Genomic DNA, 16071 nt, shown 5'->3' on the forward strand with positions numbered 1-16071 from the left:
CCCCCCCCCACACACACACACACACACACACACACACACACACACACACACACACACAGGTATGAGTTTTGATGAGGTCCTAAAATACCATGACCAATCCTGGATTAACACTGCAGTGAGTCATGTGAACATCTGAGTTGAGCAGGCTGCTGGTGACTGGAATGAAATCTCATATGAGTGCAGTGCCTGTTGCTACAATTGTGAGGTGGGGATATACTAGACTTGGGCTACACCTTAATAGGAGAGGGAAGAACAGGTTGGCTGTGCGTCTTACAGAAAATATACAAGGGGCCCAGCATCACTCAAATTAGGGTCCCTATGGTTACTGGAGTCAGAGAGGTAACTTTTTTAGGTTAGAATCAGGATTCAGGCACCCTGTTTTGAAATAAGCCAAAATAACAGAAGAGTCTCACACAATGCTTAAGTATGCACAGAAAAGAAAGTGTAGCTTATTTCATTAAAATATTATAGGGCTGAGTAATAAAGCAGAAGTGCTTCTTGTCTGGAAAATTTAGAGAGCTTTGAAAATATCAACATCCCGTGCCTGACTGGGCACCACATACCCACAGGGTTATGTAAGTTACATGTAAAAGATATTACATTCTAATAGCTTACTCGTGCAGAACTAATATGGGAAAAGGATGAGTTGTCACATATACTAAGATGGAACACAAGTTCAGAAACACTGAGATAAGTAGATTTTCTAGTGATCAGAACACAGAAGTGTGTGCTTGTGAACTGATATTGAAAAATAGTTCACTTTTAGTTGTAACTGTATACAGATACCCACTGTGAAATTTTGAAGTGTTACTATGCTATTTATCAGACAGGAGGACATAGTTAAGTCTATGGTGACTTCAATGCAGATTTTCTGAAGGATTCTGGTAAGAAAAATATCTGGAAACCTTAATCAGATCCTACAGTTTGATCTCAGTAATGAACTTTCCAGCAAAGGTGGATAAAGGCAGTAGGACTCTAATTGATAATGTTTTCTTTGGTGAAGCTCAAAGCAAGAAAACAACTGTTTACCAAGTGACAAATCATGATTGTGATCATGAGGCACAGTTAGTTAGGATAAATAACATACTGCCTTACAGTATGGATACTTGTCAGTGGAAATCCGTTAGAATAACTAATGACTCCAGGATAAATGTTTTTGAGAATAGTTTACAAGAGGTGAATTTCATTCACAATAAAACAAATGCTAACATTAGATTTTATCTATTTCATGATAACTTCGTATTATTATTTGAAAATAGGTTTCATAATGAAGTAACCAGAAATAATATTAAACAGTCATGTAAAAAGCCATGAATCACTAGAGGCATTAAAGTACCATGTGAAATGAAAAAGGAAATGTATCTGTTGGCAAGAACAAGTACAGATCTGGAGTAGTCGTGCACTACAAAAACTACACAAAATTACTAAAAATGTTATTAAAAAACAAGCAATGTGCATTTAATATCAGAAATCAGTAGTTCCAACAACAGACTAAAGCCTACAGGAAATGTAGTGAAACAAGGGACAAGATAATCAGCCACAGAACAGGATAACATCACTAATGAACCGAATGGAAGGGCTACAAATGATGAGCCAATATATTCAATAATCATTTCTTACATGTAGTAGAAATCACAGGGACAAACAGTTCAAGAGAAAAACCACAGCAAACCTTTGAAAAAGCAACTCTCATAAAATTGTATCACCACCTTCTCCTTCTGAAATTAAGAAAATTACACGTTCTATCATAAATAAAAACTCATCTGGCTTTGATAGTGTTTCACAGAGTACTAAAGATTTGTTCCCATAAAATAAGGCCATTCTTATCTGAAATATGTAATGCACTACTAACTCAAGACATCTTTTTCAGAGAGGGTATAATATGCTGTTGCTAAGCCCCTTTTTAAGTAAGGAGATAAGAGAGATGTCAATAACTACTGGCCTTTTTCACTGTTGACACAACTTTCAAAATTTTTGAGGTGATGTATTCTAAAGTAGTATCCCACCTTAGTAACAGTAATATCCTCAGTGAAACAGTTTGGATTTCACAAGAGTTACCCTATTGAGTATGCCACTGACATGTTCATTCACAAAATAATACAATTATTTAGTAATAAAATAGTACTGGTTGGTATTTTCTGTGATTTATCTAAGGCATTTGACTGTGTGAATCATAGTATTCCCAAATTGGAGTTTTATGGAATTTATTATGTTAGGCACACTCAACAACATATTCAGTTCTGCACATCTAGGATTACTACAACAATGATACGTGGAACACATGGTGAGAAAATAATAAATAGAGTGAGAACTTCAAAATGCTTAGGTACTTATGTTTATAAGATTTTGAACTGGAATAAACACGTTAGTTAAGCCACAATTGCACTTCGATTCAATGCAAATCTGGAGGAGAGACAAATCAGGTAGTTGACACATTTTGCATATTTTCACTCAATAATGTTACATGGACTAATATTCTGGCGTAACTCATCATTAAGAAAGAAAGTCATCATTCTTCAAAAACACGTTTTAAGAATAATACGTGGTGCTCGCCCACAATCATCTTACAGACATTTGTTTAAGGAATTGGGCATTCTGACTACTGCTTCACAGTACACTTATTCCCTCATGAAGTTTGTTGTAAATAATCCACTACCGTTCCAAAGGAACAATGAGGTACATAATTACAATACCACAAGGTAAAATGACATTCATTGCTCCACATTAAGGTGGTCTTTAGCACGGAAAAGGGTGCACAACACTAACTAAAATTTTTGATCACTTACCTGATGATACAAAACGTTTGACAGACAGCAGAGTAAAAATTTGATAACAAACTGAGAAAGTTTTCTTCTACTTCACAGAGAAGAATTTCTATTGTAGTAACAGGGAATAGGTGGAGGGTAGGAATTACTGGAAAGGCTTAGATATGTTCAGCATGTAACCATATTTACAAATTAATCAGCGATGTAAATGTAAAAAGACTAGTTCCACTTCATTACACTTTCTCGTGCAAAATAATCCGTGGTACATGAAACCAACCAAGCAACCAACCAACCATGACTTTCCTTGACAATGATACATTGAGCACAAGATGATCTTGCACGTAATTTCATTTTCTTTACAAAACCGTTTAGAATTTGCATTCACAGACTGTTTCACAAAAAAAGAATGTTCAAATGTGTGTGAAGTCTTATGGGGCTTAACTGCTAAGGTCATCAGTCCCTAAGCTTACACATTACTTAACCTAAATTATCCTAAGGACAAACACACACACACACACACACACACACACACACACACACACACACACACACACAAACACACACACACACATGCCCGAGGGAGGACTCGAACCTCTGCTGGGACCAGCCGCACAGTCCCATGACTACAGTGCCTTAGACCGCTCGGCTAATCCCGCAGCACTGTTTCACAATGGATTGACATGCCACAGTAGCCAGCATGACAACATGTCCGTGCTGTATCTGAAGAGGGAAGGTGTTCTGACAAGATTTTTCTGATTTATGCTAGTGATCTGAAGGTGGAAATCACGAGAGAAAATTTGTTTGCTTGTCTGCGTGTAGTTCAGCAACGTAAATGAAATTTTATTAGCCACAGTCACATCACCACCTTAGTCATCAACTGGTTTACTGCTAGCTCTCTTTCATGCAATCCAAACTTGAAATATTTCATACAGTGTTGCTTAAGCCACAAAAACTCTGAAGTGAACAGTGAAACAACCAACTATGACAGAATTTATAGAGTCAAGTTTCTAGATTTTCAACTGACTGAAAACTAAACTGGAAATATCTCATACCTCAAACAGTGAAGAGGCCGAGCTCAACCACTTTCACAGTTTCTCTTGTCAAAGAGCAGACAATCACAATGACAGTTTAGTTTATTTGTATGCACTCCATCAAATAATAATAATAATAATAATAATAATAATAATAATAACTGTGTTTAGTTCAACGGCCGCATGCAAATCTTTTGACTGGGTGCCACTTCGGCGACTTTCATGTCCCCAACCTACTCCAGTTATCCTACTAGGAATATGGGACTTACAGTTGGGCGTGGAATCTGAACCACATGTCGTACATGGCAAATCCTCACATCATTAAGAGATAAAGGTCAGATTAAAGGTAAACAGAAAATTTCCATGGTCTATCCAGGATTTCATCCCATGATCTCTCTAGTTTTCAGGCACGTTTGATTTACTGCTACACCACTAGGTCTGACACCATATCATATGAAATTACTTTTTGTGGAAGTTCATCTTGTTCTAACATTCTTCACTGCTCAGAAAATAATGATGAGAAACATTTGTAGATTGAGTCCCAGAACCTCCTGTTGCAAATTGTTTAGATAATTGAGAATATTGGGAACACTTGATTCACCATTCACAAAATTTGGGTGATTAATTTAGAAAGAGCTGTGCCTTTTAAAAGCTGTAAATTTTATAGCAATATCAAAGATCAGTCAAAAGCTGTTTTCAGTTTTTCTCTGCCATGGACAGTTTAATCAGAATGTCCATTTTTATCTAATCTATTAGTATTTAAACGTTAGCTTATTTTTTCGGAATTCAAGAATTTCAGTTAAATAATCTAAATGCCATATTACGGAAGCCCAGGAGGGTGATGTCCGAGGCTGTTCTTATAAAAGAATTCACTTCTAGCATGTACTTTCATCAAAGGGAAGGCAAGGCAGGCAGGCAGGGTTGGGGGGAGGGGAGGGGAGGAGGGGGAGAGGGGGAGGGGGAGAGGGGGAGGAGGGTGAGGAGGGGGGAGAGAGAGGGAGAGAGAGAGAGAGAGAGAGAGAGAGAGAGAGAGAGAGAGAGAGAGAGAGAGAGAGGAGGGGGGCGGGGGGCAAATGTGGCAATAAAAAAATTACATATCTCATTTTGTTCTCTTGTATGGAGTGTCTTTCTTGTCTCAAATGATACTCCAGCAATAGTCTGCCAACATTGTAGGCATCCACTTCCCTTCTCACTGTCTTTCAATGGTTTTCATGGGAAAAATCATTGTGAGAGCCCAGGAAATGTACTGTCAAAGACATGTTGCAGGCAAGATATTGACAAGTGTTTATCCTCTGATCCACTACTTCTTTGTAATTTGCAGCTCGTCTTCTTCCTCCATTGAAGTTTTCTGAAATTTTCTTAAAAAGTTTACCATGCTCACACTTATATGTTCCAAAATTCTGATTTAGCTGAAGTTCCCTAACCTTACAGCCCACAAATACACCTTTTATTTATTTATTTTCTGCTGTAGGACAAGGAAATTTTTCAGGAAGATAGGCAAGCCCTCTGCCAGTTTGATCCATTGCCTTTACAGAGTGTTTAATTAAACCGAGTTTGATGTGAAGAGATGGAAGAAGGATATCTTCTTGAGCTACCAGGCTTTGACATTTAACTTTTTTTTTCTTCACCCACTTTCCAATTTCGTTCAGGCCATTTCTTATTTATGTGATGGCCTTTGCTATCACTACTTTCTCACTTGCATAGGAAACAATCGTATTTTGTGCAGCCTTGTTGAATTCCCAGTAACAATGAAATTATTTTGGAATCACTTATGCTCACTGTATTTAATTAATTTGAGAATATCTTCTGAAGTTTCATAACTTTCTTTAGCCAAACTTGCATTGGCCACTCCTGTGGTTCGTTTCTGAACATGAGTGCTTTCATTAAGCATGCAACAGTGTTACAAAATGTCACTGGCTTGCGAAGTAGAAAATAAAAATACCTTCTCTGTGTCTAAATTTGATGATGTTGGTAGTTAGATGGAGAAGATTATATTCCTGTGACCTTAAATCAACCAGTTCTGTCTTTTGTTTACTTAGCCCTATATCACACACTAAAAATCTGCCTGCATTTATAAGTGTGGTGCTGAACCTCTACAAGTGTCCTGGTACAGTGGATCATATATTGCAGGAGATGTTATCATTTCCTCATTGCCATCAAATTCACTGTCACTATTGATTTCTTCATTTGTTTGCCTTTAAGTACCTGAAAGACTTTTAGAGTGTGGCACTGGCCTTAGTGTGGAAGGTAGGTCCAGATACACAATCTGTTACAATATGAATATTGCTGAACAAATCAACAACTCCATGGTGGAAAAGGTAGCTCATTGATTCAAATGAAAATAGGTCAACATTAAATGAAAATAGACAAAATAAAACCGAACATTCTGTAAAATTGTTAGGTATATAAACTGATAGTAAATTATGCTATGCAGAAAAGCTCTGCAGTAAATTGGCATGACGTTTATATCTCGTTAGGAAACTGAAGGATTGTGTGGGTAAAGAGCTCATGCTTACGGTATACTATATCCTTTTTCATACACACTTGCACTATGGAATATTTCTTTGAGGAAACTCTGCTGGAGCAAAAGAGGTTTTCGTCTGATGGAAAAAATCTATTGGATGTATTTAGGTTCAAGCAATTAAACTTCTCACAGACAGTACTTTAGTGAGTATAAAGTACTTAGTCCCCAGTCTATACAAACTTAAAGTACTTACACATGCCCAACAGAATGTCCACATTTATATATGTTAACTTTTGTATAATTATGTATACACTGATGATGCCTTATAATACAACACAAAAGTTGTTTACAGGCAAATAAATAAATAAATAAATAAATTCAATTCCATCCTTGCAAATCCATGAATATTCGACACAGAAAAAAAAACCACCTGAGATATGGTCTTCTGGTTCTCTTCATACCATAAGTGTAGGAAATAACAAAGCTTTTTCTTTCCCTTTCTACCAGTTTATTAATTTACAACAACAAGTTGAGAAACATTTATGTGGGGCCATTATTTTTCCTGATTTCCAACGGCTATTCCAAAATTATGTTTGACAGCCTTCTTTATAAAGGGTGAAATTCTCTCTATTTCTTGCAAATGCAAATTCCTCACAGATATAAAAAATTGTCGCGACTATATCAACAGTAGTGCTGACAAGGTATTTCTAGAAAAATCAAAAATATATCAGTACACACTTTAAGTAATACTATACAAAGACATTTGTATTTACTCCCTTCCTCCTCTGTAACTTCTTGCATAAAAACCAAAAATCACTTTAAACAGTAACCCTTGAGACCAACAGTGACTATGAGTTTAGGTTTGTTGAAATGCATGTTTGTAACTGTACACAAACTAGAAATGAGTAACAACATCTAAATATTAAAACATTTGTCATAAATGCAGAATTAATATTGCCAACTATTATTTACAATTTTTCTCTCTTTTAGTCACAAATAATGGCTTTTTTATGACATAAATGTTCGAATTACTGGAAATCTATCCCCAATAACGAAATTTTTATTTCAGGTCTGACTTTCTCATTAAACATTCATACAGAATCACAATCTTTTATCCCAGAACTAGAACCCTTGTAGAACAATGTAATGAGCCCAAATGTAACTTGAATAAGACAGGACCACCTGGCAATGGCTACCACTTGCTTTCTACTAAATAAAGAGTGGTCCGACCACTTGTTGGAGGGCCATCAATTGGTTACCATTGTAAATTAAAATATGCTTGTGTCTACTTATATTTCATCTAATACGGACAACAAGCCATATGTGAGATGTTAAGCCCTAATCTTCCTCCTCTTGCTTCACAAACACAAGCTGGAACTGAACACTCAGTTCTTTTTTATTAATGTCATAATACAAAAATAAACATCATGTACTACTGAACAGATTGAGATACACCAAAGAGGTCAAAACGGAACAAAATGTCAGTACAATCACAGTACATTCTGATTTTAAATATCTGAGCATATTTTCCAAACTCATAACTGCATATTACAGTAGGAAGCTACGTAATTACCTGCTATTTTTGGTTGAAATTGCTCTAATTCTTCATTAGAATAAACCATTTCTTCAAGATTATCGGTTGAATCCAGCTGGACAAAAATTTCTGGTCCTTCAAGCAAATTGAATGAAGGTGGTGTTAGATGGCCTAAATTATATTCCAAATCATTTGCAACAAACACACTCTTCAAGTGGGCTCTGCTTAGTTTGGTGCTCTTGGTCTGACGCATGTAAATAGTACTTTTCTGTCCAAAAATAAAAATGAATGATCAGCATGGAGATTTAGCAAATGTACTTTACTATACTAATACCAAAGGTTTAGAATCTAGTTATTTCGACATAAACATTGACAATCATATTTTAAACATCAATTAAGAATATCAAAACAGAAAAAAACACAATTTAAGTCAGTAAAGACATTCAAAAGTGAGCCGCATTGACAATTATATAGTTAGTTACCTCAAACAGATACCTCAGTGAACATTGAGAAGCGAATTGCATGCAGTTGACATTTGGAGCTGAGTACCTTCCAAAACACTATTGCTCACAGAATCACACGAAGGAGGATGTATTCAGTGGGCCAAACAACACAGAAACTGGACAGTCGCAGACTGAGGGACTGTAGAGCGGTCTAATGAGTACTAATTTTGCCTCTTTTCAAATGATGCAAGACACTGAGTGCATCAATGGCCCAATGAGGCATTTGGTCTGCAGTATGAGGGTGAGTCAAATGAAAACCTTAAATTTGTAAAAACAAATCGAAATTTCGCGCCATTGTCCTGTAAGTTGATAAGCGTGCTACAAACAGCATGCAGAATGGCCTGTAGATGGCAGCATAGTGCAGATGCACACATACCATCACAGTATCAGTATAAAAATGGCCACCCCACTTGCAACTTGCACCAGGGAAGAACAGCGTTCTGTGATTCGGTTTTTGCATAGTGAAGGTGTGAAACCTACTGAAATTCATTGACAAATGAAGGTTCAGCACGGTGATGCACGTTTGTCACAGCAGCAAGTCTACGAGTGGAGTAGGAAGTTCGCAAATGGTGTGACTTCAGTGGAAGATGCTCCTCGTCCAGGTCAGGCACAATGAGTTGTGACTCCACAAGAACATTGCAGCAGTTGAAGCCATAGTGAAGGAAAACAGCCGAGTGACACTGAATGACTTTTTTTTTTTTTTTTTTGTGGTTTTAGGGCGCAAAACTTCTATGGTCATTAGCGCCCAGCTCGTGACGTAGAAAACAGGAAAAGAACGAAATTTAAAATCAGCAGCAATGGGAACAAAGTCATAAAATTTGAGAAACTAAAGGCAGAAGGAATGCTTAAAAATCCACTATAGAAAGGGGTTGGTTGTCCCCCAAAAAAAGCTTCAAATGACTGACGTCATTTCACTGTCACGAATAAACTGTAGAACGCGGTCAGCCGAGCGCGTGTCATCTGCTAAAATCGACGACAGATCAGGCGATAGCTGTAGACGGGAGCGTAACGGATTAAAATAGGGGCATTCAATTAAAAGGTGTCTGACCGTCCACAGCTGAGAGCAGTGGGGACACAGTGGGGTAGGATCACCGCTTAAAAGATGTCGATGACTAAAAAGACAGTGCCCTATCCGGAGTCTAGCTAAAATTACCTCCTCCCGACGACGCGTTCGGGAGGAAGAGGTCCAAGCGCAAGGAAGGGCTTTCACTTCCTGCAATTTATTATGGGGAAGTGTTGACCAATGCGCATGCCATAAATGAGCAACTTGGCGACATAAACCGCTCCGTAGATCGGTAAACGGAAGAGACTGAATAGCTGGCCGAGGAAGAGAGACTGCAGCCTTGGCCGCTATATCGGCCGCCTCATTTCCACAGATACCAGCGTGTCCCGGGAGCCAGAGGAACGCCACTGAGACGCCCCCCAGGTGGAGCAAGCGCAGACAGTCCTGAATCCGGTGGACCAGAGGGTGCACAGGGTAAAGAGCTTGGAGACTTAGGAGAGAGCTGAGAGAATCTGAGCAGATTACGTACTGTATCCGCTGATGGCGGCGGATGTAGTGGACAGCCTGGAGAACAGCGTAAAGCTCCGCAGTATAAACCGAACACTGGTCTGGAAGCCGAAAGTGATTTGGGGTGTCGCCAACAATATAGGCACTCCCTACACCTAACGATGTTTTCGAGCCATCGGTGTAAATAAATGTGGCTTCCGTCATTTGTGCACATAGAGCAGCAAATGCCCGACGGTAAACAAGTGTAGGGGTACCATCCTTGGGAAATTGACATAGGTCTCTGAGCAAGTCGATCCGGGGACGGAGCCAAGGTGGTGCTGTACCCCAAGTTGTCAAGAAGGTTTTAGGAAAGCAGAAGGAAAGAGAATGGAGCAGTTGACGGAAGCGGACTCCCGGGGGTAGTAGGGAGGAGGAGCGGCCTGCATACCCGACATCAAAGGAGGCGTCGAAAAAAAGGTCATGGGCTGGATTAGCAGGCATGGAAGACAGATGGCTAGCATAACGACTCAGAAGGACTGCCCGCCGATTGGACAGCGGAGGTTCAGCAGTCTCAGCATAAAGGCTTTCCACAGGGCTGGTGTAAAAAGCTCCAGACACTAAACGTAATCCACGGTGGTGGATAGAGTCGAGACGCCGAAGAATAGACGGCCGAGCAGAGGAGTAGACTATGCTTCCATAATCCAATTTCGAGCGCACTAAGGCGCGATAGAGGCGGAGAAGGACCACTCGGTCCGCTCCCCAAGAGGTACCATTCAGGACACGGAGGGTGTTAAGGGAACGCAGACAGCGAGCCGAAAGATAGGAAACGTGGGAGGACCAGCACAGTTTTCTGTCAAACATAAGACCCAAGAATTTAGCGACGTCGGAAAACGGAAGGTTGACAGGACCTAGATGTAAGGAGGGCGGAAGAAACTCCTTACGTCGCCAAAAATTAACACAAACGGTCTTACTGGGTGAGAAACGGAAGCCGGTTTCGATGCTCCACGAGTGGAGGCGATCGAGACATCCTTGAAGACGTCTTTCAAGAAGGCTGGTCCGTTGAGAGCTGTAGTAGATCGCAAAATCGTCCACAAAGAGGGAGCCCGAGACATCAGGAAGGAGACAATCCATAATTGGATTAATGGCGATGGCAAACAGTACAACACTCAGCACGGAGCCCTGGGGTACCCCGTTTTCTTGGGAGAAAGTACGGGAGAGAGTAGTGTTCACCCGCACCCTAAATGTGCGCTCTGCCATAAATTCGCGAAGAAAAAGGGGCAGCCGGCCTCGGAAGCCCCAAGAGAACAGTGTGCGGAGGATGCCTGTCCTCCAACAGGTATCGTATGCTCTCTCCAGATCAAAAAATATTGCTACCGTTTGGCGTTTCCGGAGAAAATTGTTCATGATATAAGTGGAGAGAGCAACAAGATGGTCAACGGCAGAACGATGCTTTCGGAATCCGCATTGGACTGGTGTTAAAAGACTGTGGGATTGCAGCCACCAAGCTAAACGGTAATTCACCATACGCTCCAAAACCTTACAGACACTACTCGTGAGAGAAATGGGGAGATAGCTAGAGGGGAGATGTTTGTCCTTTCCAGGTTTCGGAATGGGAACGACAATAGCTTCCCGCCATCGCCTGGGAAAGGTACTGTCGGTCCAAATTCGATTATAAAGGCGAAGGAGGTAACGCAGGCTATGGGTTGATAAATGCAGCAATATTTGGACATGGATACCATCCGGTCCTGGGGCGGAGGAGCGAGAAGAAGAGAGTGCATGTTGGAGTTCGCGCATGGAGAAAACAGTATTGTAGCTTTCGCGATTTTGAGAGGAGAAAGCAAGATGTCGCACTTCCGCTGCACGTTTCTTCGGGAGAAACGCTGGCGGGTAATTTGAAGAGCTCGAAATCTCAGCAAAGTGCTGACCCAATGAGTTAGAAATTGCGACGGGGTCCACTAAGGTATCATGCGCGACAGTGAGCCCAGAGACCGGGAAGAAACTAGGCGCGCCTGAGAACCGTCGAAGCAGACTCCAAACTTCCGAGGAGGGAGTGAAGGTGTTAAATGAGCTAATAAAGAATTTCCAGCTTGCCTTCTTGCTATCGCGGATGACGCGACGGCATCACGCACGGAGCTGCTTATATCGGATACAGTTGGCCAAAGTTGGATGGTGACGGAAAATGCGAAGAGCACGTCGCCGCTCACGTATTGCGTCACAGCATGCCTCGTTCCACCAAGGAACTGGGGGGCGCCGGGGCAATTCGGAGGTGCGTGGTATTGAACGTTCCGCAGCTGTGAGAATAACGTCGGTAAAATGTGTGACCTCATCGTCGACGCTGGGAAAGCGACGGTCATCGAATGTCGCTAGAGACGAAAAAAGTGTCCAATCGGCTTGGGCAAACTTCCAGCGTCGCGAGCGCATATATGGCAGTTGAGGCTGCAGTCGAAGAACACATGGAAAGTGGTCACTCGAGTGTGTATCATCAAGGGCGAACCATTCGAAGCGCCGAGCTAGCGGAACAGTACCGACCGCAAGGTCCAAATGAGATAAATTTGCCGTGGAGGCAGACAAAAATGTGGGGACCCCAGTGTTGAGGCAGACTAGATCCGCTTGGTGGAAGACGTCTAGCAATAGTGAGCCACGTGGACAAGGATGTGGAGATCCCCAAAGCGGGTGGTGGGCATTGAAGTCCCCAACCAGCAAATAGGGGGGTGGAAGCTGATCAAGAAGATGAAGGAGATCAGCTCGTGCCATTGGTGTAGACGATGGAATGCATATGTGAGTGTATGCTTTCCCGGCGTATACAGCTGGCGAAGAGTTCTCGGGCTTCCAGCCGGGTGACGGTGTCTTCAAACAGCGACGTTTCGACGAGTGACATACTCATCATCTTCTGGCGAAGATGATGAGTATGTCACTCGTCGAAACGTCGCTGTTTGAAGACACCGTCACCCGGCTGGAAGCCCGAGAACTCTTCGCCAGATGGAATGTATACCGTACAAAGAGAGAACGTGTATCCAGAAAGGGAAAGACGGACGGCGACAGCTTGGAAGGAAGTGTTTAAGGCGATTGGGTGATAATGGAGAGTATCATGGAACAGAATCATGAGTCCTCCATGGGCTGGAGTGCCTTCAACAGAGGGGAGGTCATATCGGACGGACTGAAAATGAGGGAGAACAAAGTGGTCATGGGGACGCAGCTTTGTTTCCTGAAGACAGAAGATGACCGGCGAGTAGGATCGTAAGAGGATCGACAATTCATCCCGCTTGGCGCGAATGCCGCGGATATTCCAGTGGATAATGGACATAGGGTGAACAGAAAATGGAGGAACGTGACCAAGGGTGCTGTTAACTCAACGACTGCTCAGAGCTTGCGACTGACAGCATGGAATGGCATTCAGTCGAAGGCAGAAGATCCTGATCCATAGGTTGGACAGGAGCAGCTCCTGCCACCAACGATCGGCCAGTTGACCGGCCACCTGCAGTGCGCCTCGGCGACACAGAAGATGGCCGAGGGCGATTTCCGCCAGGTGGTGCTGTAGATGGGACACGCCTTGGCGGAGAAGGAGAGGAACTGTGTTTCTTCGTAGCCTTCTTGGAGGTAAGATGTTTAGATGAAGGAGGAACCGATGGTTGTGAAGTTGCAGTACGTAAAAACTCTTCACGAGAATGCTCTTTTTTCGAAGACTTGGCGTCTGACTTTTGGGCTCGAGATTTAGCAGAACCCGACGAAGGGTGAGCCATAGAGTGGGCAGGCGAAAGTGGTGAGGTTGAACGGGCGATCTTTGCGCTGGCCGATCTGACGACCGTGGTACTAAATGTGAGGTCGCAAGTCTGCGTGGCTGCCTCCTTTGTTGGCCGAGGAGAAGCAAGGACAGCGCTGTATTTTCCTTTCTGAGGCACGGTGGGCTGGCGACTGGCGAGTAACTTTCGAGCAGCAAAGGTCGACACCTTTTCCTTCACTCTTATTTCCTGGATCAGCTTTTCGTCCTTAAAAACAGGGCAATCTTGAGAGGAAGCAGCGTGGTCACCCATACAGTTGATGCAGCGAGGGGATGGAGGTGGACAAGCACCCTCATGGGCATCCTTGCCACACGTAACACATTTGGCTGGATTGGAACAGGACTGGCTGGTGTGATTGAACCGCTGACATCGATAGCAACGCGTAGGGTTTGGGACATAAGGGCGAACGGAAATTATCTCATAGCCTGCTTTGATTTTTGATGGGAGTTGAACTTTGTCAAATGTCAAGAAGACAGTGCGGGTTGGAATGATGTTCGAGTCAACCCTTTTCATAACCCGATGAACAGTCGTGACGCCCTGGTCAGACAGGTAGTGCTGAATTTCTTCGTCAGACAATCCATCGAGGGAGCGTGTATAAACGACTCCACGCGAGGAATTTAAGGTACGGTGCGGTTCCACCCGGACAGGGAAGGTGTGGAGCAGAGAAGTACGCAGCAATTTTTGAGCCTGGAGGGCACTGTGTGTTTCTAACAACAGGGTGCCATTCCGTAATCTGGAACAAGACTTTACAGGACCCGCAATTGCGTCGACACCTTTCTGAATAATGAAAGGGTTGACCGTGGAAAAGTCTTGACCTTCGTCAGACCGAGGAACAACAAGGAACTGTGGCAACGATGGAAGAACCGTCTGTGGCCGAGACTCAGTGAACTTACGTTTGTGAGCAGACATAGTGGAAGGTGAGGAAACCATTGCGGAAGAATCCCCCATGATTACCGGCGTCTCCGATGGCGCGCTCCTCCCTTCTGGGGGCCCTCTCTGAGGGCACTCCCGCCTTAGGTGATTGTTCACACCTCAGGTCACACCTCCCGACAAACGGACGGAGGGACCAATCGGCACTTTCGGAAGGTATCAGCTCGGGTAATCACCCCTCCCTGGGCCTGGCCTTTACCAGGGGGTACGTACGTGTCCTACCTGTCTACCCGGGGCGGGGAATTACGCGTTACCCCGTCACCGGCTATGCACGGAAGTGCGTGGGTCGGCCTTCAGACACACACAGGGAGGAAGAAAGAGAAAGGGAAAGGAAAGAAGAGGGGGTCTCAAACGCCGCAGCGGAGAAAAGGGTAAAGAGAAGAGGTAAGGAAAAGAGAAGGACAAAGGAAGGAAGAAGACATACAAGCAAGGAAGGCTAAGAATGCGGTACATTTACAAGCGTCCGTCTCCGGACGTAGGCACAAACCGTATTCCCAGAGGGGGAGAAAGGGAAGGAAAGAGCCAGAGGTGAGGGGGGGGCGAAGACAGGGGACGGGGAAGGATGCGGAAAGGGAAGGTATGCAGCCCGGAAAGGAAGGAAGGCCACATTAGCCTGGGGCCCCGTGCTCGCTACGCACGTATCCACAAAAGAGTTGTGGATCCCCTGGGGGGACTGAATGACATTGCAGCATGTTTACAGATTAGTCATGGGTCAGCACACCATATTGTGCATGATGTACTCCAGTTTCACAAAGTGTCTGCAGGATGGGTGCCACGGCAATTGACTCCTGAAATGAGAGAATGAGGTGTTGATGCTTGTGAAGAACTTCTTCGGCACTTTGAACGAGAAGGTGATGGCTTCCTTGCAAGAATCGTTACTGGGTACGAAACCTGGGTTCACTTCCAACAACCAGAAACAAAGAGAGCGAGCAAGGAATGGCACCATTCCTCATCACCAAATCTCCTAAAAATCATCTGCGGCCTGCAATCAAATCAAAGCGACATGGATTGCTGTCACAGGTGTCCTTTTGCAACATGACAATTCAAGGCCCCACACTGCCCGTACAACAGTTGCAACAATCACAGACCTGCATTTTGAGTGTCTTCCTTATCCACCATACTCACCACACCTTGCCCCCAAGTGATTTCCATATGTTTGGATGACTCAAGGACGCAATGGGAAGAAAGAAGTTCCGTTCTGATGAAGAGGTACGCCACACAGTGCACAACTGGTTGCGCGGACTACCGAAAGAATTTTTTTTCTAAAGGTATTTATGCACTTTGCAAGTGCTGGAGAACTTGCATTGAGCGTGGGGGAGATTATCTTGAAAAGTGATACAGCTTTGTACCACTTCTGCAAAATAAATAATATTTAAAAAAATATTTAAGGTTTTCATTAGACCCACCATCATATATGGAGGATTTAGTTGGAGGTAGTTCTATGAAGTTTTAGGTGTGTTTTTTGTACTGCAATTTTGGTAAAAAGATTTTGGTTACAGTGAACATGGGGTTGGGTTGGGTAGTTTGGGGGAAGAGGCCAAACAGCAAGGTCATCGGTCTCATCGGATTAGGGAAG

General features: G+C 43.0%; 1 protein-coding gene across 1 annotated transcript in view; it reads right to left on the bottom strand.

The window, feature by feature from the left end:
• LOC126470049 (uncharacterized) overlaps positions 1-16071 on the bottom strand; it is a 68574-nt gene that overhangs the window by 23774 nt on the left and 28729 nt on the right. Inside the window, exon 3 of the mRNA XM_050097550.1 lies at positions 7834-8062. Within this exon, the coding sequence (XP_049953507.1) occupies positions 7834-8062 (229 nt within the window). The remainder of the gene's footprint in view (positions 1-7833; positions 8063-16071) is intronic.

Source organism: Schistocerca serialis, chromosome 3 (genome assembly GCF_023864345.2).
Source record: "Schistocerca serialis cubense isolate TAMUIC-IGC-003099 chromosome 3, iqSchSeri2.2, whole genome shotgun sequence".
Lineage (NCBI taxonomy): Eukaryota > Metazoa > Arthropoda > Insecta > Orthoptera > Acrididae > Schistocerca > Schistocerca serialis.